The 22,951-nt window shown below is 36.8% G+C and overlaps 1 protein-coding gene across 1 annotated transcript in view; it reads left to right on the top strand.

Annotated features, from left to right (window-relative positions):
- Window positions 1-22,951, top strand: part of Rttn (rotatin) — a 134,740-nt gene that overhangs the window by 65,965 nt on the left and 45,824 nt on the right. The window contains exons 27-33 of the mRNA XM_041640834.1: window positions 1,288-1,442; window positions 4,668-4,887; window positions 8,218-8,346; window positions 9,214-9,324; window positions 13,618-13,776; window positions 15,545-15,616; window positions 22,534-22,723. Coding sequence (XP_041496768.1) covers window positions 1,288-1,442; window positions 4,668-4,887; window positions 8,218-8,346; window positions 9,214-9,324; window positions 13,618-13,776; window positions 15,545-15,616; window positions 22,534-22,723 — 1,036 coding nt within the window. The remainder of the gene's footprint in view (window positions 1-1,287; window positions 1,443-4,667; window positions 4,888-8,217; window positions 8,347-9,213; window positions 9,325-13,617; window positions 13,777-15,544; window positions 15,617-22,533; window positions 22,724-22,951) is intronic.

Raw genomic sequence — 22,951 nt, 5'->3', positions numbered from 1 at the left:
CAACACCAAAGAGATTAATGTATGTCCAGCCATGCTGCTGTCTAGCATCTTATAATGTTTTCTGATCTCAGTATTGTTAGAAATAATCCCCTTAATATCTTCAATGATAGGTTTTTAGTTGATAAACAGGACAAGTTTTGCAAAGTGAAAATTTGATTCACTTCTTAACCTATCATATTGCCAAATACTATAGCACAAATAATTCTCAACATCTCAACAGGGACATATATTGTAGGATTTTTCAGGTCCTACATAGTCATATTGATAAGTACCCTCCACCACCACCCCTGGATTATATGGAAAATTCAAACTTATTACAGTGATTTGTCTTAGTAACTTCTTGGCTTACAGTTTTTATTTTTTTTAATTTTGTCTAATTTAAGCATGGTCTATTAATACTGGTCAGGACGATGGGCATGGGCCAGGTACATACCCAGGGTTCCCTGAGAATAGCACTGAATTAGACAAGTCAGGTACTCATAAAAGCCAAACCCACAAGGCTACATACTTCCAGCTTTTGTCCAATCAGGGGCAAGCACACACCCTGACAAACTTCCTGCCTACATATTTCCCACCTATGTGTGATCAAGCACATCCTGTGCTGGGGCAACAACCTTGTTCACCAAAATGAAAATGTGTGGCTTGTTATCTTACATTCTTACATAAACTACAACCCCATGCTTTCCAGGAAGTTATCTGTCCTTGGTCAAGACGGGCTTACAGGTTAACATTAGCCCTCACAGTGTGCCTTTTTTTTTTTTTTTACAGTTTTTATATGAGACATAATCAGAGGTGGGCACACTCTTTGTTTGCCATTAAGGAAAACTGTAAATTAGTGAGTATCCATACAGAGTTATAAGTCATGGTTGAGGAACAGTCAGCCATCAAAACAAGTTGTAAAGAAAGATGGTGATCAGTAAGTAAGGGCAATGTTTGGATAGTGGCCTTTCACTTAGTGTCAGTTTTGTGTAAAACACATTATAATTCGATTTCTATTTCTAGTCACAGAGATAAAGAGGATGGTTGGAGCTAAGTGCTCTTCCCTTCCAGATTTCACTGGTTTGATTTTGTTCTCATTTGTTCCCCTCAATTCTTTGTAATGGATCCATTTTCTTGTTGACATAATGCATTAAGACCATGTTGAATTTAGAATGTCTTTATGAATGCAGTTAAAGCTTAGGTCTGCCAGTTTTACTGGTTGGATATTAACACACCAACAAAAAACTAATAGGAAGCAACACATATCAATCAGAGAATAAGCATATTTTAAAATGTTTATGTTTTTAGAATCCAAGCCCACTATTAGACCTGCTGGTTCTGACAGAGACACAGGCACAAGAAGAAACAGATCACGTCCGGGCTGCAGTCAGACAGCAGCTGCAGAAAGAATTGATTGCTCTTCTCAGTTCCTTGTTGCTGGTTTTCATGACAGTCACGGACAGGTACCATTTGTGTTCTTTGCCATTTGGTTTCATTTATATAAAACAAACATTTCTTCTATTTCTAAGACTTCTTAGACTCTGTATTCTTTAAATTAAGAGGTATTCATCAGATAGGCTTAATCTGTTTGTGTTTCCGGTAGAGCCTGGTTGTAATTTCTTGATCTTCTTTAATATACTAGACATGAATGCATATGTGTTAGAGGAAAAATGAAATTATTTTCCTTTGTTCTCATACCATGGTCAACATAGAGGACTTTTGACTCTTAGAAGTTGCTTTTCTCCTTAGCAGGAAACAAATAGTTCTTTACCAGTGAATAACACTTGGTTTTGTCTAATTTAGTTTAATATGTCACAGTCTACCTGGAAATTCCATAAGTCTCATAGGTTTAAAGCTTAGTCTTAAGAATGTCCTTTTCACTCTTACCTGGTCTCTTTAGTTTTTGAGGATTGGTATTTTCCTGCAATTTAGAGAGAGAAAGAGAGAGAGAGAGAGAGAGAGAGAGATTCCATTGAATGACCAAAACCCACCCACCCCACCTCTTGGAAATGTGGGCGTTGTATTCTTAAATTTACTATCTGCTATCTGGGGAAAACAGTATCTTTAGGGGATCCTAAAAGGAAACATTTGGGTTATTTGTAAGCCCTGGACTAGGTAGCTGTATCATTTTTTTTGTCTAGTTTGTGGGTAATGGGAAAGTGCAGGACTTGTCTCAAGTCCTGGCTAAGGTAGTCTGTTAGGCTGGAGAATCTCAGCTAACCACCTTGAAATTATTCTGAGCAGTTTGTAATCCAAAGCCGGTTTTAAGTGGTGCTATCAGCTGAATGGCATCATTATGAACCAGGTGGAATTGTTAAACATTATTTATATCAAAACAAAAAGTTTGAATTTTGATAGACATATATTCAAAGTAAAGCACCGTAAAGATGAAAATCTGTATGGGGAGTAGTAGAATTTTGAAAACAGAGTTTTGATAACCTTAGTCCCTAGATTTTTATTTTCCTTCTGTCCTGTACCAGGTGGCTATCCTGATGTGAGACAGAAACTCTTGAATTTTTCTTTTTTTTTTTTTTAACTTTTTTTTTTATTGAGAAAAGGAGAAAAAGAAAAAAAAAAACAAGTTTCCACCTCCTCCCAGCCTCCCATTTCCCTCCCCATCCTCCCACCCTTCTCCCCGTCCTCCCACCCTTCTCCCCCTCCCCCCCACTCTTCTCCCCCTCCCTCTCCAGTCCAAAGAGCAGTCAGGGTTTTCTGCCCTGTGGTAAGTCCTAGGTCCTCCCCACTCCGTCCATATCTAGGAAGGTGAACATCCAAACTGGCTAGGCTCCCACAAAGCCAGCACATTACGTAGGATCAAAACCCCGTGCCATTGTCCTTGGCTTCTCATCAGCCCTCATTGTTCGCCATGTTCAGAGAGTCCAGTTTTATCCCATGCTTTTTCAATCACAGTCCAGCTGGCCTTGGTGAGCTCCCAATAGATCAGCTCCACTGTCTCAGTGGGTGGGTGCACCCCTCGTGGTCCTGACTTCTTTGCTCATGTTCTCCCTCCTTCTGCTCCTCATTGGGACCTTGGGAGCTCAGTCCAGTGCTCCAGTGTGGGTCTCTGTCTCTATCTCCATCCATCACCAGATGAAGGTTCTCACTCAGGATAGTGTTTTCTATTTCCATCCATTTGCATGCAAAATTCGAGAAGTCATTGTTTTTTACCGCAGCGTAGTACTCTAATGTGTAGATATTCCACACTTTCTTCATCCATTCTTCCATTGAAGGGCATCTAGGTTGTTTCCAGGTTCTGGCTATTACAAATAATACTGCTATGAACATAGTTGAACACATTGCTGGTGGGAATGCAATCTTGTGCAACCACTTTGGAAATCTGTGTTTTGGTTTCTCAGGAAATTCGGGATCAACCTACCCCTGGACCCTGCAATACCACTCCTGGGAATATACCCAAGAGATGCCATATAATATGACAGGAGCATTTGTTCAACTATGTTCATAGCAGTATTATTTGAGTTTTTCTTTTAACAACATGATTGGATTTAGAAAAGAAGATAGCCACAGTTCAACTTTAAAGCCAGCTTTGATTTTTAAGTGAGTTAGGACTAACATTATATTGAGAAGTAAGGAGATATGTATATTTAGGTAGTGAGATTTTTACCCTGCAGAGAATGTTGGTATCATAGGTCAGATTTTCCCCCGCTTTGGCTTGGTGATTCTTTCTGGTTAGCTCTCTTTTCTCTTTAGGCATCTAGATGTCCATGGTCTCTTTAGTTTTTGAAGATAGGTATTTTCCTGCAAAGACAAGAACAGAAAACTGCCCCAACCCTTATGAGATTTTCTTACAGCTTGTAGGATTGTCACCTCTTTGTATGAGCTGCCATTTTTCTATATCCAGAAGTTTCTCCTTTTCGAGCCGAATCTTGATTAATTTTGATGGTATCCTTAACTTTTATTCTGTGGAAACAAGAGAAAAACCTCTTCCCTAGCATAGCACATCTTCTGGTTTCCTTTCTGAGGTCAATACATCCTTGAAGTATACCAGCTGTGTTAATTCAGAACATTTTTCTATTGTCCAATATCTCTCTGCAGCTGTTGTTCCTTTCTCATTAGCCTTAAGGAAATTCAAGATTAATAAAGCATTGTGCCATCTATTTCTGGTGGTATTTATCATCCCTTTCTGTTTATTTAACATATCCTTTAGAGTAATATTGAAAAAATTTTAGGCTTCATTTAGTAATTTGTTATATAAGGTTTTAAATCTAGGATTATATTTCTGAATGCATGCCTTGGCACTTAATTTTATGAATTTGTTCTTTAGTAGAAAATGTTCTATTTATGACAGTTTTGCTTATATGTTTAGATTTTGGGGGGAAAAGGTGAATTTTAACTAAATGAAAATACTTTTATGACAGTGATTTAAGTGCAATATTAATATATGCAAGTTAAATTCATGAAATGTGTATTTTTAAATTTTGGCTTTCTAGGGTGGCAGTGCTAATATCTACTTACATATTATTTTCAGCATGCTTGTTATTTTATTTCTCCTGCCTTACCTTTGTTGATACCTTTTCTATGAGTCCTTTGAAAAATCTTAATTTCTCAAGGAATATTTTCTACTGTCTTGCCTAATTCATACATTTCTAATGTAGTGCACCATCAGAAACCTCAGCAGCCAAGACAGCACCCTGCCCCTGACTGTGGTTTTCCTCCTTTTCTATGACTAGGAAATGCTTGGAACTTTTTTACGTCTTCCAAACCCAGCTGTCTCTGAAGCTGCTCCAGTGCCTCCGAGTTACAGATGCTCCTCATTTCTATGGCTTGCCTGCCTTGGAACGGACCTTAGGGGGGATGGCTCACCTCACTGCTGTCCCTGGGTGGAGTGCACACTCTCCTCTCTCAAAGCCACTTGAGATTTGTGGGAAGTACTTGTCTGGCCTCCTGGAGGTAAGTTAGAATGGCAGCTCTAGCACCTAGATACTGTTTATTGATCATTTTTCTTATTTCCATGTCAGGAACAAATGCAGTTTATATTGTTATATTTAGGATAGATTATAGTACAGTAAATGTGTAACTTATAATGGTAAAATGTTTTAATATTTTTAAACAAATGTGAGCTTATTTATGCATATTTTCATTTTGAAGAAAAACTAAGAATTATCCTAAGTCTCTTTATGGAAGCGATTTGTTTTTTCACTTATTTCATTTAGCTTGCTAACGTTTTGTTTTTCACTTTCTCTGGGTGTTGGGGCAGGATGGGGTGGGGGTCACGCATGCCACAGCACAGGTGTGACCATCGGGAACTTAGAGCAGTCCTTTCTTTCCTGGGTTCACCAAGCTTGGTAGCAATCACCTTTACCTTCTAAACCATCTAACCAGTCCTGCTTAAAATGTGTAAATTGTGAAATATAATATATAACTGGAAAATACACAAAATTAAACAACTGTCCCAGTGAGTTAATACATAATTAAAACCCACTTGATTGCCCTCAAGTCTCCCAATATAACCTAGCTGACAATTCTGGCAACATCAAGCATGTTCATTTTGGAAACCTTCCCCAAAGGCTTTTGGTTCTTTGTACTCTTTTTTCTCTTCTTCTTCATTCTTGATAGTTTCACTATGTAACTCATGTCTGTGTACAAAATATTTTCTGAACTTTTTAATGTGAAAATGGAACCATTTGTTTGGATTGGTTTCTTTCAACAATATTCTTAGGACATTTATTCATTTGGTTGCTTGTAGGCGGGGGTTTGAAATTTTTTATCATAATCTACATACTACAACAATGAATTACATTTAGTGTTTTGATGTTTGTGTTGCTGTGAGCATTATTGCCTTGTGGTGAAAATGAGGATGTTATATACATATATTTAAAAATTTTTTTCTCATTTATATTGATTTATGAAAATTTAATTTTTATTTATTCACTCTCTGTACTCATCTACCTTGTTTCCAGTTTCTAATCTAATGGTTTTAATTCTTCACTTATTGATAGATTTTGTTTATGAAATTATTCAGGCCTGGATTGTTCTATTTGGGAAGATTATGTTGATTTGACTTTTTAGTAGATCTATAATTATGTAATTAGAATTTTTTATGTTTGTATTAGCATATTTTTTCAGAATTAAAATTTTTCATCTAAGTTTTCAAAATCATATCTATTATTCATTTCTTAATTATCTGCTGCATCTATAGTTCCTGCCATTCAGACATAAATTATACTTTCTCAGCCGGGCGGTGGTAGCGCACGCCTTTAATCCCAGCACTTGGGAGGCAGAGGCAGGCGGATCTCTGTGAGTTCGAGGCCAGCCTGGTCTAGAAGAGCTAGTTCCAGGACAGGAACCAAAAAGCTACAGAGAAACCCTGTCTCGAAAATAAAAATAAATAAATAAATTATACTTTCTCCATTTTTTTAAAGATTCATTTATTTATTATGTCTGCAGTGTTCTGTCTACATTATGCCTGCAGGTCAGAAGAGGACACCAGTTCTCATTATAGATGTTGTGAGCCACCATGTGGTTGCTGGGAACTGAACTCAGGACCTCTGGAAGAGCAGCCAGTGCTCTTAACCTCTGAGACATCTCTCCAGCCCTCTCCAGTTTTTATACATTATCTCACCAGTGGTAATGTTTGTTAGTGTTATAAAGGAAGGAACCATCATCTTCTCTGATCTTTTCTGTGGTACTGGTAGTCTTGCATGTGTGCACATGTCCAGTTGACAGACTTCTTAGCAGAATTTTCTGAGATTATTCTGGAATTTGGAAGCCTAAAAAGAGTCTTCATGGAACTGTCAGGAGTGGATTCTTATGCACTTTCACTATTAGAAGTTGGCTATGTACTTCTAAGATTATTGTGTTTTTTTAATACCTAGATATATTTTCTTTTATTTTTATGCTTTCAATCTTTTTATTGTTTAGGATTTTATACAGTGTATTTTGATCCTGTTTGCTCAGTCCCCAAACTTCCTCCCACTCCTTCTCTACCCATCCAACTTTTTGCCCTCATTTTTTAAACCAGAGTGTTAAAAACCCATATCTATGTTAAGAATTTTGATAATCTTATATTTTGAGTGTTATTTCTGTTCTCTCTCTCTCTCTCTTTTTTTTTTTTAGATTTTCTGTTAGATTTGGCTGTTCACTCAGAAAACTTTTCAGTGCCTATCTTTTGTGGATAGCAATCAGTACATAGAGTTTAAGGTTTAACTTGCTTCCTTCCGTCCTTTAATAAGCCTTCTTTTCCTCATAGCTATGTGACAAATATTGTTTGCTGGTCTATTACCATTTACCTATAGGAGCTTAATATACCATTATTATTCAACATATAATCCTTGTTTTTTATTTTTACTCTTCAGTGGCTATTTAAATGCTTAGCACAGTGATTGTTATCTACAGTTTGTTTTTCCCTATAACTATCTTCTATTTTTAAAGAAAGACTTGAACGTGCTAAAAATAATTTCAGAAGTAGTATAAAATTCAGTACAAATTTACTGTAGCCTCCTTAATAAAATACAGTGTTTCTTAAATACACATACATACCAAAAGGATATAGTAGAATCTTTCTCTTTAATTACTCCATGCTATAAAGTGTTTACTATCAGAAATATATGATAATTTCATACAAGTGTATTAGCTAAATAATCGGGTTCTGTTTGGGGAACAATACATGATCCATACAGAAATTCTCTGAAACAATTGGCACATATTTGAGAGTGTTTTCTAAGTCAAACATCAGGACTTTCCTGATTCAGTTGCTAAGTTAAGAGTGTTTCTTCACAAGAGAAATGCTACCGTGTTGTTCCTGTTGGAGAAGTGTCAGAGCTCTCTGCTGTGTGGAGAAGAAACAAATGAGGACCAGTGTTTGAAGTAATAAGTAAGATCACTAAGAAGTAAAGAAACTTTCTATTTGAATTTAGTAAAGTTTAGCATAACCCTGGTAGTCAGAGAGCTTTGTAGAACTAGTAATTTTGCATATACTTTTTAACTACATTTTTAAAAAATTTTGATTAAAAATGCTACAGCACTTAGAAATACTATATTTATATTGTAAATTTAAAAAATGTTTGGTAAGATACTAAATAAATATTCTTCAAACAAATCCCAAAGTTGAAAACATTTAAAACATTTTTTAGCTATGGTAAAATGTGCTACTGTAGTTACTGTTTAATTAATAGGACTGTTACAAATTTATGTGGCTAATATTTGATTAGCTAAGTTATGAGAAAGATACTCGCTGTTATACACCCTTAAGTGTTAAACCACCATAAAATTCCTTTCTAGGTCATTACTTCGTTTTATGTGGAACGTGGAGGAAATGCTATGTCCTTTATGGGCAAAGGTGTTACGAAGAGCACAGTTCTTTGCTTACTTCATTTGTCCCATGAGATGATGTCCCAGGCACCAGGCTCGGTAAGAAAAACACAAGCTGTCATCATCTGAACTATTGCTTGATGGACTATGTCTAATACATTTCAAGCCTCTGAGCTTGCCACGTGACAATATTATTTTTGACTTGTAAGTAATACAACAAGAATTATTTGCTTCGGGGTGGGTGCTGGAGAGATGACTCAGTGGTGAAGAGTGCTAGCTGCCCTTCCAGGGGACCTGAGTTTGTTCTCAGCACCCACAATGAGTGACTCACAGCCACATATAATTGCAGTTCCAGGGGATACGGGGGTCTTGTCTGCAGGTGTTGTGGGAGCTGCAGGCCTGCTTTTTGTTCCGCGCCACGTTGGGTGCCAAATGAATGCAGACAGATTGTAAAAATATATACAGCTTTAATGGGGAAATAGACTTACAGAACCAGCGGAGACCAGGAAAGCAGAAGCGAGGGCTGCAAGCGTGCTCGCCAGATTTATAGGTAAACATTAGCCCGAGGCAAACACGCCCCCTAAGGGGCTGGACTTATCCCTACATCCAGGCACCTGCACACATGTGTCATACACACACAAAGGATGAAAGTAAAATCTTTAAGACAATGATTATTTAGGGTTATAACATTTCTTGAAAGTTACATGTGTCTCAATTTATTTAAAAATTAATTTTGGCTGAAATCATTAATTAGAAAACGCCTTTTTTGTTTTGTTTTGTTTCTTTTGTTTTTGGCTAAGTCACGGGAGAAAAGGCTCTGTTGAAAAATTGTTTTAAGGAAAGCCAAGATTTTTTTTTGCTTTATTTTGGCCAAAAATATATTCTTACATTTTGATCTTCAAAATTTTAGTTAAAATAAGTTCTCCAAACTTACTTGAAGTACTCTGTCCTTGGTTTTCATTCTAGGAGTGGATGCCACTTTGGTTTTTGCCTTTGGGTAGTCACAGTGAAGAAGATGCTCCTACTCAGCAGGGGTTGGCCTGGCTAATTCCCTTATGGGTTGATCGAGACCCAGAGGTCAGTATAGAGGAATATCAAGTTTGTGAATTCCAGATTGAAAAACAACTGAAATAAAATAGATATATAGTAATGTGGGTTATTGTGATTGATACAGCTTATGTTTTATTTGATGTCTCTCTTCACTCAGGCTGCCATAACAAAACTCTCTTGACTGGGTTATTGTAGTAAGAGAACTTCTTGCCTTATAGTTTTGGTGGCTGAAAGTACATGGTTGTGTACCAGCATAGTTGCGCTCTGGAGAAGGCTCTTATTTTTGTTGACATATGCCTGTCTTTTTGCAGAATATCCATAGGATTTTTACTATATATTTGTCAGGAAGTCACAAGTTTGGTTGTGGGTAGGGCATCATTGTTAAGAGTTCATTTCATCTTGATTATCTTGAGGAAGCTGTATTTCCAAACAGGTCACATTGGAAATTAAAGTTTCCACTGAGATTTGTGGGGAAAATTTTCAACTTAACTTTCCATCTCTCTTCCATTAAAATCTGTATCCTTATCTTTTCGAGTAAGTACATTAATCTCTGTAAACAAATTAAAAAAAACACCCCCAAAATAAAAACAAAACAATCCTAACCCACTGCAGTATCAACTTTAAATTGTGAAGTTCAAAGTTTGCTTTGAATATTATCTAAATAAAAATAGATGAGAATCCATATATTTCATTCTGAGGAAAGAATTTATTCTCAACTCAGCTAGGAGACTGAAACACAAAAATTATGTATCTCTATCTGAGTGTAGACTAGTCATAGGGTTCTAGTCTCATATCCAAGGCCTGTTCCCAAGGGGAGAAATAGGAATGGAAGAAATGAAGTTTCAAAGCAAGTGTATATGCTGAGGAAGCACTTAAATGAGCACTTAACACCAAAGCCCTTTATCTTATACTGTGGGTTACAGTGCCCGCTAGAGGAATGTTCTCAGCCCTACTTTCTTACCACTCGGTGGGTAGCTACTGTGGTCCTTAGGATTATGCAGTGAGAATTTAGCTGACAAATCTTGAAGCTTACCCAGTTTATCCGCCAGGATCACTCATTCTGATGGAGGAGGCCCGAATACAAGGCAGTGGGAGTATTTGCTTTACCAATAGTCACTGTTCTTATTGTAAATCCCCTGTGAAGCCATAGTGCTCCCCTATGGTGGGATTTATCCCCCAAACCCCAGCAGTGCATTAATCAATTCCTGGACACAATTTCCTCTGTGCATTGGTATATTAGATGACTTGTCCCAGCAATGTGTGATTCCGGCAAGAAAGTAATCACAGTCAATACCCATATTCTGTCAACCAGATCTTTGTCTGAACTTAAAAGTCTTCCCTCCTACAATTATCTTCTTTGGCAGACAGTTTGTCAGTGTTGGTATCCAGGCAAAGAGATCTCCATTGGGATATTCACAGATGCTAAGGACAAGAATTACTGCGTGTCTGAAGTTGTTGAACCACAGCTCTTAGAGAGAGAGGCAGAGTGTCCTGAATTCACTTTGCCAGCAGATAGGTAGTGCTGTCCCAAGCTCCTCACATTAACCTTAAAACATTTCCTTAACACTTTGTACTTATTTCTCCTCCAGTCTATTGAAGCAAAAAATTTACTGCTTGTAATTTACCCTGAGAGATAGCATAGGGTGTAATCTGTAGAGCCTAAAGGCTTTTTTCAGCTAGCTAACATCTGGCAAAAGTACTAACATGAACCAAACACCAGGCTTCCCCTGTTTGTTTAGGTATTTTGCCTAGTTACCAACAGGTAGCCTGACCTCTTTAGGCTCTCTCCTTGGGCTCCAACTGTGCTGTTGTGGCTAAGGACAACACCACTGTCCCTGAGGAACTCGACTAGACTATTCTAGCCCAGTGGAATTATAAAGGCAGCCATCGCCTTAGAAACTGAGGAGAAACATTCTTGCTTCCAAGCCTAAGGTATGAGCGGCAAACCTGAAGATCTCTGTATTACATTGGGATCATTATTCTCTTTCAAGAGTGATGGCACATATTGCCTATAGAACCCAAGCCCGACAATCTTCCAGCCATTCCAGTTCTCTTTCCCATTCCCTGCCATTCACATTGGCATTGGCATTGCTGATCCAGTCTCATCTCCTTTTTGGCTCCTGCTATAATGTCTCAAGAGTCATCTCTTCATGGAACAGTATTCAGTCATAGCTCTGTGGTCTTTCCAGAACACACACTCTCATTTTGTACATAGTTATCTGAGAATTTTCTTAATTGTCCATAATTGTTCTTTTTTAAAAGTGTATTGTTAATTGTTCATTCAATCATGTTTTCTTTGCATTTTTCTGTAAGCACCCAGGAGGAATTTATAACTCAACACTTTGCTGAGTGTATGAAATATTTTCAGCTATGTGTACAATTTCATTGCTCACAAAATACTTAACACTTGAAGACAATTAGATCACTTTTACTTCTCTGTGTGTAAAGCAGCTTTCCATAACTATAACAAATGCCAGAGTAAAACAACTTAAAAAGAAAGTCAAGGTTTGTTTTACTCAGTTTTGAAAGTTTCAGTCCATAGACAGTCAGACTCGTTGCTTTTAATCCTGTGGCAGTGTCTGTGTGGAATCTTATGGAAGCACAGGTGCTCACCTTTTAGCAGCTGGGCAGCAGAAAGAGAAAAAGTAGAAGGGCCAGGGTTTCAATATTTCTTTTTTTTTTTTTTTTGGACTTGCTACAATATGATTAGAAGACTTCTAACTTCCCTCTCCTTAAAACAGTTCTATCTCCTGCCAGCGGTTCTATGGACGGGGGCCACACATTTAACCCACAAGCCTTTGATGGTTGTTTGTCCAAATCAAAGTACCATCTTATAAGAAGCACCCTTCTTTCATACTGTATTTCTAGTAACATATTCTCATTTCCTTCTGATATCACACCATAGTCATCCTTGTAGCTGATCTTCCTGATATGAACTTCCAGTCTTTTAGACTCTAACCCATCGTGTACTTCGGAAATCACTTTTGTGTTTGGGTAGGTTTCAGTATATAGTTCCTATTCTGGGTAAAGGAAAAAAAAATCTGTTGTAATGTTTTCGGGTTGCCATAATAAATACCACAGAATGATTGCTTTCAAAAGCAGCAATTTTGCTAGGTGGTGGTGGCGGTGCATGCCTTTAATCCCAGCACTTGGGAGGAAGAAGCAGATCTCTGTGAGTTCGAGGCCAGCCTGAACAAGAGCCAGTTCCAGCACAGATTCCAAAAATACAGAGAAGGCCTGGCTCAAAAAACAAATGAAAAAGCAGCAATCTCTTTTCTTATGTTTTTGCCCAAGCACCCAAAGATCCACAGTTGGCTTTTTGGGAGGTTCTTCCCCACTGTATGGATGGCTGCCTTCTTATTATGTGTTCATTTTCCTTTTCTTGTTGCAGGCACATGGAGAAAGACATCTTATCTCTTTTTGCTAAGGCAGCTATCCCACTTCATTTTAAAAACCTAGTAATACTTAAGTGCTATTTTAATACAAAATTCATATTATAGTGTAGCTTTAGTCATTTATTCAGTGATACTGAGTAAGAAATAGTAGATCTTGATTTGTAGAACTGTTACTTGATCTGAACTTGGTATAGTTTTAGGAGCTTTGTACTTAGACTTATTACTTGACTATTTTATGACTATGTTATTTTTATCCTGTAATTGTCACTGAAAATGTACTTTTTAGGTCAAAATTCATAAATTCACCAAACTATTACTTAAATAGCAGTTATGTTATGACTACCATTATTGTGCCAAATTAAGCTTCTTTGGAATGTCTTTTTCCTAAAATAACTTTTGAGAAAGCACTGCATGCCCTAGAAAGAAATGTAATCATGTTCAGTAAATATAATCACATATCTTCTCCTTTTTCTTGAAAAAAAAAACCTTGTAAATTATAATTGCTTTAGTGCTTACTTATGCCTATTTAGTTTACCCTCATTTGACAATTGGTTATAGTCTACTTTTTTTTTTTTAGGCCATTAATTTTTTTTTACCCAACCTTGATACAGAATTTCTGTAAAGTCAGTTCACCCACATGTAGGACACCCTTTCTGTGTGTCTTTAATATGTAGGAATGTAAAGCCAAGGCTGTATTCACACACATGTAAGACCCTGTTTTTGTGTGTCCTTTAGTATATAGGAATGTGAAGTCAGTGCCATATTCACAGATGTGTAGGACACTTTTTCTGAGTGTCGTGTAGTATGTAGGAATGTAAAACCAATGTCACATTTATAGAGTTCTAACACTTCCTTTTACCAGAAGAATGACCTCATGCTCTGAAAGAGTATCCATGGATTTGATATCTCTGTCTTTACGTGACAGGTGAGATTCACCTCACTGGGACTGGGATCAGCACTGACTACTATTGAAACTGGCTGTGTGGCCTTGGCAAACAGTTGTCAGAATATTTCTGGTGGACTCTGGGGAACTGTGGTGAACATTCTTCTTGATCAGTCTGAATGCAGTATGGTACGCCGGGAGGTATGTCTGTGCTAGCACCCTAATCCCGCCAGCCTTTGTGTCATAGAAGCCTATTGCGGTAAACCTCACTTGGCTTGCCATTTAGCAGGGTGGACTGATCAAAAACCATTATTTATTTTGCTTACAAAATATTTAAATGAAAAGTTATTAATTCTTAGTGAAAATTCAAGGCATTTATTCTGATAAAATTAAGGCAGACTATTTTACATTTTGTATTAAATATTTATTTATTTTGCATCAGTGTGCATGCATATGCGGTATGCTTGTGCAATCACATGTTGCACTGTAGAGGTCAGAGGACAGCTTTCCAGAGCCAGCCCTCTGTTTCCATCTGGGTTACAATTCAGCCTTGGCAGTACATGCCCTTACCAGATGAGCCCTCTTGCTGATATATTTTAATGTGGACATTGAAAAGTAATTTATAGAAAAGAGTTGTTTTTACTCAACATGTATAGGTCTTTAGTGCTTATAAACCTTTATTAATAAAAAAGTATTTTGAAAATAACATTTCACATATATGTCAATAATGTGGGAAGAAAATAAACACCAATATAATTCGCATTCTTAAAATTATTTACTTGTTTATGTCTTTTATTTGTGCATGTATGTGCCTGTGAACACCAGAGGACAAATCTCCAAAGTCACTTCTTTTGCTATCTTGTGGGTTCTAGGAAGCAAACTTTTGTCACCAGGTCTCTGAGCCACAGCTGCCTCTACCCATTGAGCCATCTTGTCAGCTCCAGTTGGTGGTTTCTTCTTATTGCTGCTACTGTCAAAGTGATAATTTGTACCAATAGCTTTAAAAATGAGAGCAAATAGTTCTCAGAGGTTTCTGAAGAAATCAGCAGCTCTTGGACCACCACTAACCAATATCCAGTGGCAAATGAATAAAGCCAGTTTTCTTGTTAGTTGTTGCTGTCATAATTTCAAGTGGTACTTCTTACATCTATGGATTTTTTTTTCTTCATTAATTTCAAACTATTTATTTATTTATTTATTATGCATACAATATTCTGTCTGTGTGTATGCCTGCAGGTCAGAGGAGGGCACTAGACCCCATTACAGATGGTTGTGAGCCGCCATGTGGTTGCTGGGAATTGAACTCAGGACCTTTTGGAAGAGCAGGCAATGCTCTTAACCTCTGAGCCATCTCTCCAGCCCCTAATTTCAAGCTTTTAAAATTGACTTCAGTGAAGATTGATGGACATTTTACTCTTAGAATTTTACAAATTCTTGTTATTCTTTCATTATAATTATATCATAATCTTTCATTAAATGAAAATCAAGTCTTATATTTGTATGATTATTTCATTCTGTCATCTTGTATTCTGATAGGTAAAATTGGACCTTTGTGCTTCAAGAATAGTTTGTATGAGAGAGGAGACAATTGAGGAGGGAGAAGGCAGTGTTTGCCCCTCTGTGTGTAACCCTAGGAAGGGATGTAAAGATACTATGTTTTTTAAATGATTCTAGAATGGTTTATACTAATCATTTTTCTGTATGAAACTATATTTTGAAATAGTAAAAAATATATTTTCTAATGACATATATATATTATACTATACTATAATATATATACTATATACTATATGCTCATTACCTAGTTCAGTCATCAGCTAACAAGAACTGCGGTGTATGAGATCTCGTGAAGCCCTTTTAGCGTGTATAACAGACTAACTGCAATCTCTGTTATTTAGTTACAGCAGTTGGTTATTTCAAAGATGACAACAAGATGGCAGTATTGACATTTTGTGTTTTTAATTTTCAGGCTGCTTTTATTCTTCAGAATCTTCTTGTAATCCCTATGCCTTCAGAAGTTATAAAGGATTATACTTGGCAGGTGGGTATAAACAGTTATTAGTCTAGCAAATATTTTATATTAATTAGTTTTAAATTTTCAAGATATGTATGCCCCTATTCATTTATGTTTGTGGGTTTTGTGTTTGTGAATTTAAGCAACCAAGAGTTAAAAATACTCAACAAGAAGTAATTGTACTGAACAATTGTAGCCTTTTTCTCTTATCATTCTCCTGAACAGTATTGCATGACAACCACATACAACAGCATTCAGGCATTGTGACTTAGAGAACTTTTAAGTTACACACAAGATATACATAGACAATGTACAAATTCCACCCTGTTTTTATAAGGGATTTGTCTGTCTACAGGCTTTGGTATTCGTGAGAGTCTTAAGAACTAGTCTATTGTTGATACCAAGGAATGGCTAAACTTTATTACTCAAAAAATTGTGTGTATGGCAGCAAGTACTTTTTAGTTAGATGGTAGAAATTGTCTGATTCTTTTTCACGTTTGAACATTCTCCTGAGCTAGAGAATGGCACAACAATGGGGAAAGGAGAGAACTGACTCAGTAGCGCCATCCTTTGATCTCTACACGTGTGCTGTGGCGCATGTACAGCTTCCACCATACACGAGGTTTGCGTATTTTATGTGTGTGACTGTTTTGTCTTCAAGTCTGAGTCTGAACGACATGCATGCCTGGTGCCCACAGAAGTAAGAAAAGGGTGACTAATCCCTTAGAACTGGAGTTACAGATGATTATGAGTTACCATGTAGGTGTGGTGAATCAAACCCTGCTGTTTAAGAGTGAAAAGTGCTCTTAATCACGAAACCATTTCTACAGCCTTCAGTAAAACATTTTATTTAGATCTGTCACTCATCCATCCTTCCGTCTGTCCATCCATTATCTGTGTGTCATCTGTCTATTTTGAGTCAAGGCATCACCATGTAGCCTTGACTAGCTTGGAACTCATGATGTAGACCAGGCTGACCTCAAACTTGATAGAGATCTGCCTTCCTCTGCTTCCCAGAGCTGGGGTTAAAGGCATGTGCCACTACCAGCCTGAAAAAATATTTAAAAAATATAATAATAAAATTGTAAGAAAAAATAAATCTCTTTTCTGTAGTGGCTTGTACTTTTTGAATTAGTATGCTTAGCATTACATATACTAGATACTTTTCTAGAAGCTTCCAGTATATTAACTGGCGTAATTGTTGGCTCTGTGAACTATTTTTCTCACTGTATAGAAGGTTTAGCACAAAGCATTGAAATAGCTTGATGAAGCCCTGATGGGGGAAGGTCATTGGCTAATAAAGGCACTGCCCTGGCCCATTTTATTGGTTAGAGGATAGGTGGGAGGAGTAAACAGAACAGAACGCTGGGAGGAAGAGGAAGTGAGGTCAGAGACTACACAGCTCTCCTCTCGGGAGCAGACGCCTGAGAGAGACGCCATGCCCCGCTCCCGGGATGAAGCTCCGACCCAGTATGGACATAGGCTAGAAGACGCCTGAGAGAGACGCCATGCCCCGCTCCCGGCATGAAGCTCCAACCCAGGATGGACTAGGCTAGAATCTTCCCAGTAAGACCGGTTCTCACAGATTGTTAGAGATGGGTTGATCGGGATGTGAGAATTAGCCTGTAAGAACTAGAGCTAAAGGGCCAAGCAGTGCTTAAAAGAATACAGTGTCTGTGTAATTATTTTGGGGCATAAGCTAGCTGAGCGGGCGGCTGGGGTGCTGGGGAAGTGGCCCCGCCACCCTTATTACTTCAAAGCCCCATATTTAGTCAGTAGTATATATTTTCCGAGTACAGATAGTCTCTTTTTTATCCACATCACTAAATTGGTTCTATAATTTAATAATAAGTAAGATTGGTTGTATTTACAAATGCTGTCATATTAATTTTTTTTCCTTTTCTTCTGTTAGTGTACAGTTAGATTTATCTCTTTTCTTATATATTAGGTTTTTTAAAAATAGTGAGTGCCAAGTCATTAAATAGTTAACATATAAATAGATAATTTGGAGAATATGAAGTACTCTCATTGTAGTCATGTGTTTTTTATCGTTTAATCTTCATCCTCATTTTAGGATTGTATGATTATAATAATGTTGCATAGTACTTCACAGGATCTTCTATAAATCTGTTTATTTTTAAATTTCCATCAGAATATGCTAATTGTTATTGAATAAAGCTGAGCTTCTGAAAGGCAGGTTTCAGTTTGTAGCTTGATGCGTGATCCAGCTGGGATTAATCTCCTGGGCTGTTTACTTCTTCAGTCTTTGCAAAGCCCAGTTTGTGGTGCTGGTGCTATAAGTCATCTTTAGCCGTGTGTGTGTGTGTGTGTGTGTGTGTGGGTTGAGAGGTGAGAAGACAGTTTTGTGAAGTCTGTTTTCTTCTTCCTCTTTTATGGGGTCTAGGGATGCAACTCGGGTCATCAGGCTTGTACATCAAGTGCTTTGACTCTCGGAGTCATCTCACCATCTCCTAAAATAGTTCTAAAAATATTTTTTTTATTGTCCAGGTTTCAGAGTTGTAAAGAGAGCAGCTCAAGACTAGTATCTTATATACTATTTGTGTATGTGTTTTTGATAAACAGAAGCTCTCATTACTGTCCCATATGAATTATAAATTATCCATATATAAATGTTTCATATTTGCTCTAATTAATATACATATTTTTCACATTTTTCTGTATACATCATGAAGCACCTTCAATATTCCACAAAATATTTCTTGTTGAAGTCTTCCTAATTCCTAATAAGTTTATAATTTATGTGCCTTTATAGATTTCTAATATATTTAGGATCATTTTTATAGTCTTTTTTTGGATTATATTATAGTACTTTTTATGTGTTACCAAAGTAATTTCATTTTAAAGTCCTTACATGTAATTTTTTTGCATAGTTTTATTTCTATCATATGTAAGAAGTCTGTTTACACTGTGACTATATGAGTAAAATATGTGTTTTACAGTTGATATTGTAGTGTATTTCCTTCAGAACTCCGTTTTCAAGTTAACTGGATAGTTCTAAGATTACTATTCTGCATTTTTCTTTGCAATTATGTTTATAATTGACACTTGATAACTTAAGAGTTAATTTTTTTTTTTTTTTATGCACTGCCATTCTGAGCTCTCCCAGAAATTCAGCAGGTGATCTGTGAGGTCCAATGTTCAGTTGACCTTCTGGGGACAAGGGTGATTATGGACACAGACATCTTGAGATAGAGCCATTAGGCCATGTGAATTTCCTCATAGTGCCAAAAGACATTGATGACATTTGAATCTGTGGAGCGAAACCAGTATAAATCTCTTTTATCCTGGCCCTTGGACCATTTATCTTCAGTGGAAAGCCTAAGTCAGGTCTTCTTTAGTGCATATGTTGGGCATGGCACCCTCACCAGTAAGAAGCTTTGCCATTGGAGAATAGGGAGTTACCAAATGGCTTAGTTAAAGTCAGTCAACTGAAAATAAATAATGGTGTCTAATACACATGATTTTCCATTCTTTTGACATTTATTTGAAAACTTAAAAGTGGTTTTGAGGGTCTAGAGAGATGGCTCAGCAGTTTAAAGCACTTACTGCTCTTTCAGAGGACCTGAGTTTGATTCCCAGTGCCAGTATCAGGCAGCTCACAACTGTGTAGATCTCCTGTTCCAGGGGTTCTGGCCTCCGTGGGTACCCTTACAATCATGACATGAGGGCATACAGAAACACACAGAGACACATAAATAAAAAGGCATCCTTTAAAATGTTTTTAATACAGTAATTGTTTACGTTTTTAGAAGTGATGGTTGTTTTCAGTAACAAATATCTGTAGTTATAGAAAGCAATAGAGTATTAATGATATTCACTACCTGTTTCCATTCACAGAGATGTCAGTCTCTGAATTTACTTCTTCAGGAGCCCACCATATATTTCCAAATAATTTATTTCCAGTATTGTGTTTATTACTCTGACACCTGCATATGTATTTAGTTCCTGTGTGACTGACTCCCTGTAGACACTGTTAACTCTTCTTGCTCTTGCTGACACTTTTGCCTTTTACCCTGCAGGGCCCCATTTAGAAGACAGACAAGCTATGCCTTAGGTGTTATATTAGTGTCCTTTCTCCTCTCCCTTACTTCTGAGGCCAACCTTTGCCAGTTTTTATTTAAATCTTTGCTTTGTGAGGTTTGATGATATTTATATTCATACCTGACTTTGTCCACAGATTGATTCTGAACAATGGAAATTACATAATTCATACTAAGTAATTTATGGTTAAAATTCCTTATCCACCCTTTTATGGCTGACTTATCTAGTTCTCAGTTGCTTATTTATGTGTATAAGAATGCACAGAATTTAAAAATGTATTTATGTGACATATCTTTTCTCTTTGGAAATACTGTTTGTTTTTCCTGCATCCTAAGTCTATATCACAACTCAAATTTTTCTACCCTTAATCTTCTTTCCTCTTTCATTTGGACCACCTTTCCTAGGAACCATCCCTAAATTTTCATATTCTTATCTACCTTGTGAATTCTAGCATATTTAAAACTTTCTTTAAATATTTTCTGGATTGTTAGTTTGGCTATTTACTCTGTACTGAGTTGAAAAACCATTTTTCCCAAGACTTTACCCTATAGTTTTCTAGCACGCAGGGCTGTTGACACTTTCTTTTCTTTTTTATCTCTGACCTTTTACTATACATGGTTTTCTAAAAAAATAAAAAATAAAAAAATAAAATTTTATCTTAAGTTTTTTCATTGAATATGCATTAAGCTCTTTACTTGAAGGATTGCCTCTTCTATACAATCTCTTTATAGTTTGTATATATTTTTCAAAATGACTTTCCCTTTTTCTGTGTTGTTGTTGTTTTTTTTTTTTTAACTTGAATGTCCCCAAGGGCTGTGTACTAACAGGGTGCACTATGGAACACTGGTGGTACTTGAATGTCCCCAAGGGCTGTGTACTAACAGGGAGCACTATGGAACACTGGTAGAATTTGAATGTCCCCAAGGGCTGTGTACTAACAGGGAACACTATGGAACACTGGTAGTACTTGAGAACTGAGGCCGCACTGTAGGAAGTCTCTGAGGGATGTGCCTTTAGGGGTGATATTTTGTCCATGGTACACATGACTTTTCTTGTTTTTTGATTCCTGGCTACCAGGAGATGGTCAGCGCTCATCTGGTGGTCATGGTGCCCTTTTATGATGTTTCTGCTTAGATTTAAACTCATTGAGCTAGCCACCTAAAGATGAGGCCTTAAAAACCATGAACCAACACATAATTTTTCTTCTTTGAACTTGACTTCTGTATAGTCAGTGTTGAAAACTGATTGGCACTATTATGTTGTATGTTTCCAGAAATGATTGCCATAATGAGCCTCTTGGGTTGGTCTTCTCAGACCCCTGTGTCATAACTGGATTTATACTGCTTTCTGAGATACTAATTTTTTTTGTGAATAAACTAGTTTGGATTGTTATGCCTTTATTATGATATCTTTTGTTATCTGTGTTTTTTAACTCTAGTTTATCTTCTTAGAAAGACTAGAAAAAGAACGAAAGCTACAGCAAAACCCTGTCTTGAAAAAAGAACAAGTTTTAAAAAATTGTTAAATAAAAGTATAATTTGGTTAGATTATCTTTTTAATTTTATAATTCAGAGAATAATTGCTAGAATTGTTGTAGAGTGTACTTATTACTTCTCACTTTACTACTACTTTTAAAGATAGAAAAGTGGGACCTTGGAAGATGGCGGTTTTGTGACATCCCATTTCTAATGCTGTTGCCATTGTCCGTCCAAAAGGCCTTTGATGGGGTAAAGACTAAGCTGATCTAATTGTGAAGAGTGCTGAATAGTGTTTCCATTACAATTTATGTTTGTTTATCTGTTCTCAGTAAATATTTATGAATTTAGGACTCTGTGATAGAGGAGGCAATTACATAGACATAATTCATAAAATGAATTAAATAATTTTACATGATTATTGCAAGGTAAAATTAATCATCACTAGGAAATATTGAACAATAGTTTTATGTTATTTCAGGGTTTTTGTTTTATTGATTCAGTTTTGTTACGTAGCCAGAGTGAAGTTAGAGTTAACCCTTGAGAGTTGTTAGGTTTGTGTTCGTTTGCTTTTAGTCCCAAATGCAGGGCTTCCTGTATGGCAGGTACGTGCTTTATTGCTGAGCCACCCTCGCTAGCCTGCCTTAACAAAACCACAGTTTTCATCTAGGTTGATAATTTTTGCTCTGAGTGACAAAGGAATTGCCTTTTGATGTAATTGCTGCATGTCTCTTTATTATGTTGTGTACATTTAAGCCTACTATAACTGCTGAAAACTCCTTGTAGTGGTGACAGTTAAGATTCAGTATTTTTGACAAATATCTCACCAAGGGTAGTTTAGTAAAGTCATGCCTTAAAGGACCACATAGGGGTAGTAGTGGTAGTTACTTGCCTAGCATGGATAGGCCCTTGATTTCATTGACAGAATAATTTATAATAAATAAGGAACCACTTTGTTTGTCACTGGCCTTGATGCGTAAGCATGGCCATTCTCTTGTTCTGTTTTACCTGCTTCTTATAGATGTCAATATTTATGTTGTCTATTTTTGCTGATTCATTAAGTAGAACATTTTTTTAAATACCGTTATCTAGACCACATTATTTCAGGTATTTATAATAATTGTTTTACTATTGTGTGTAGGTTTAAAGATACTATTGTGTTTGTGCTCAAGTGTGTAATTGCTTAGTTGAGATTAATCAGCATTTTAATGAATTGACCCTATAGGAGATAGAGTTGTTCAACCTTCTACCAGGGGCCAGTAAAGTGAAATACTTTCCATTCTAGTCTAAGCAGCGACCAGAAGTACTTTGGTAAGGTCTGGGACACCTTTGCCTTACTGAGATGCAGTAGATCTTTTTGAAGAAATGGTCTCTTAAATCAGTGCCTTTTCTCTGTCTTCCCTACAGGGCCCCTGTGTCCACGATGAGGATTCTGGCCTGTCACTCGTAGGAAAACCTGCCCTTCAGGCCCTGTTATATCATTGCCATTTCTATGAACATTTGATTCAGATGGTGAAACATTTTTATGTAGGAAGATATACGTTTGATTTAAGTTTTCCTGCTTTTACTGAAACTTCGGAATGCAGTGATTTAAATGGTAAGTATAATACCTTTATTATTATTATTCGTTCTTACAAAGTATAACCTCTTTTAAATGAGGTTGAGGAGCCAGGCAGATGATTAAGTGTTTTTAAAAAAAAAAACACAAGTGAGAGGACTGGGATTTGGATCCTCAACACCAAAAGACATGCAAGGTATGCACAGCGGTCTGGAATCCCTTGAGCAAGCTGATTAGCTAGAACGGTCAGACTGACAAACTCTGTGT

The sequence above is a fragment of the Microtus oregoni genome, unplaced genomic scaffold (genome assembly GCF_018167655.1).
Source record: "Microtus oregoni isolate MIOR12 unplaced genomic scaffold, Mior012 000065F_ref0000479, whole genome shotgun sequence".
NCBI lineage: Eukaryota > Metazoa > Chordata > Mammalia > Rodentia > Cricetidae > Microtus > Microtus oregoni.
Note: the sequence above shows the minus strand (reverse complement) of the source record. Positions and strands in the feature narration are given on the sequence as shown.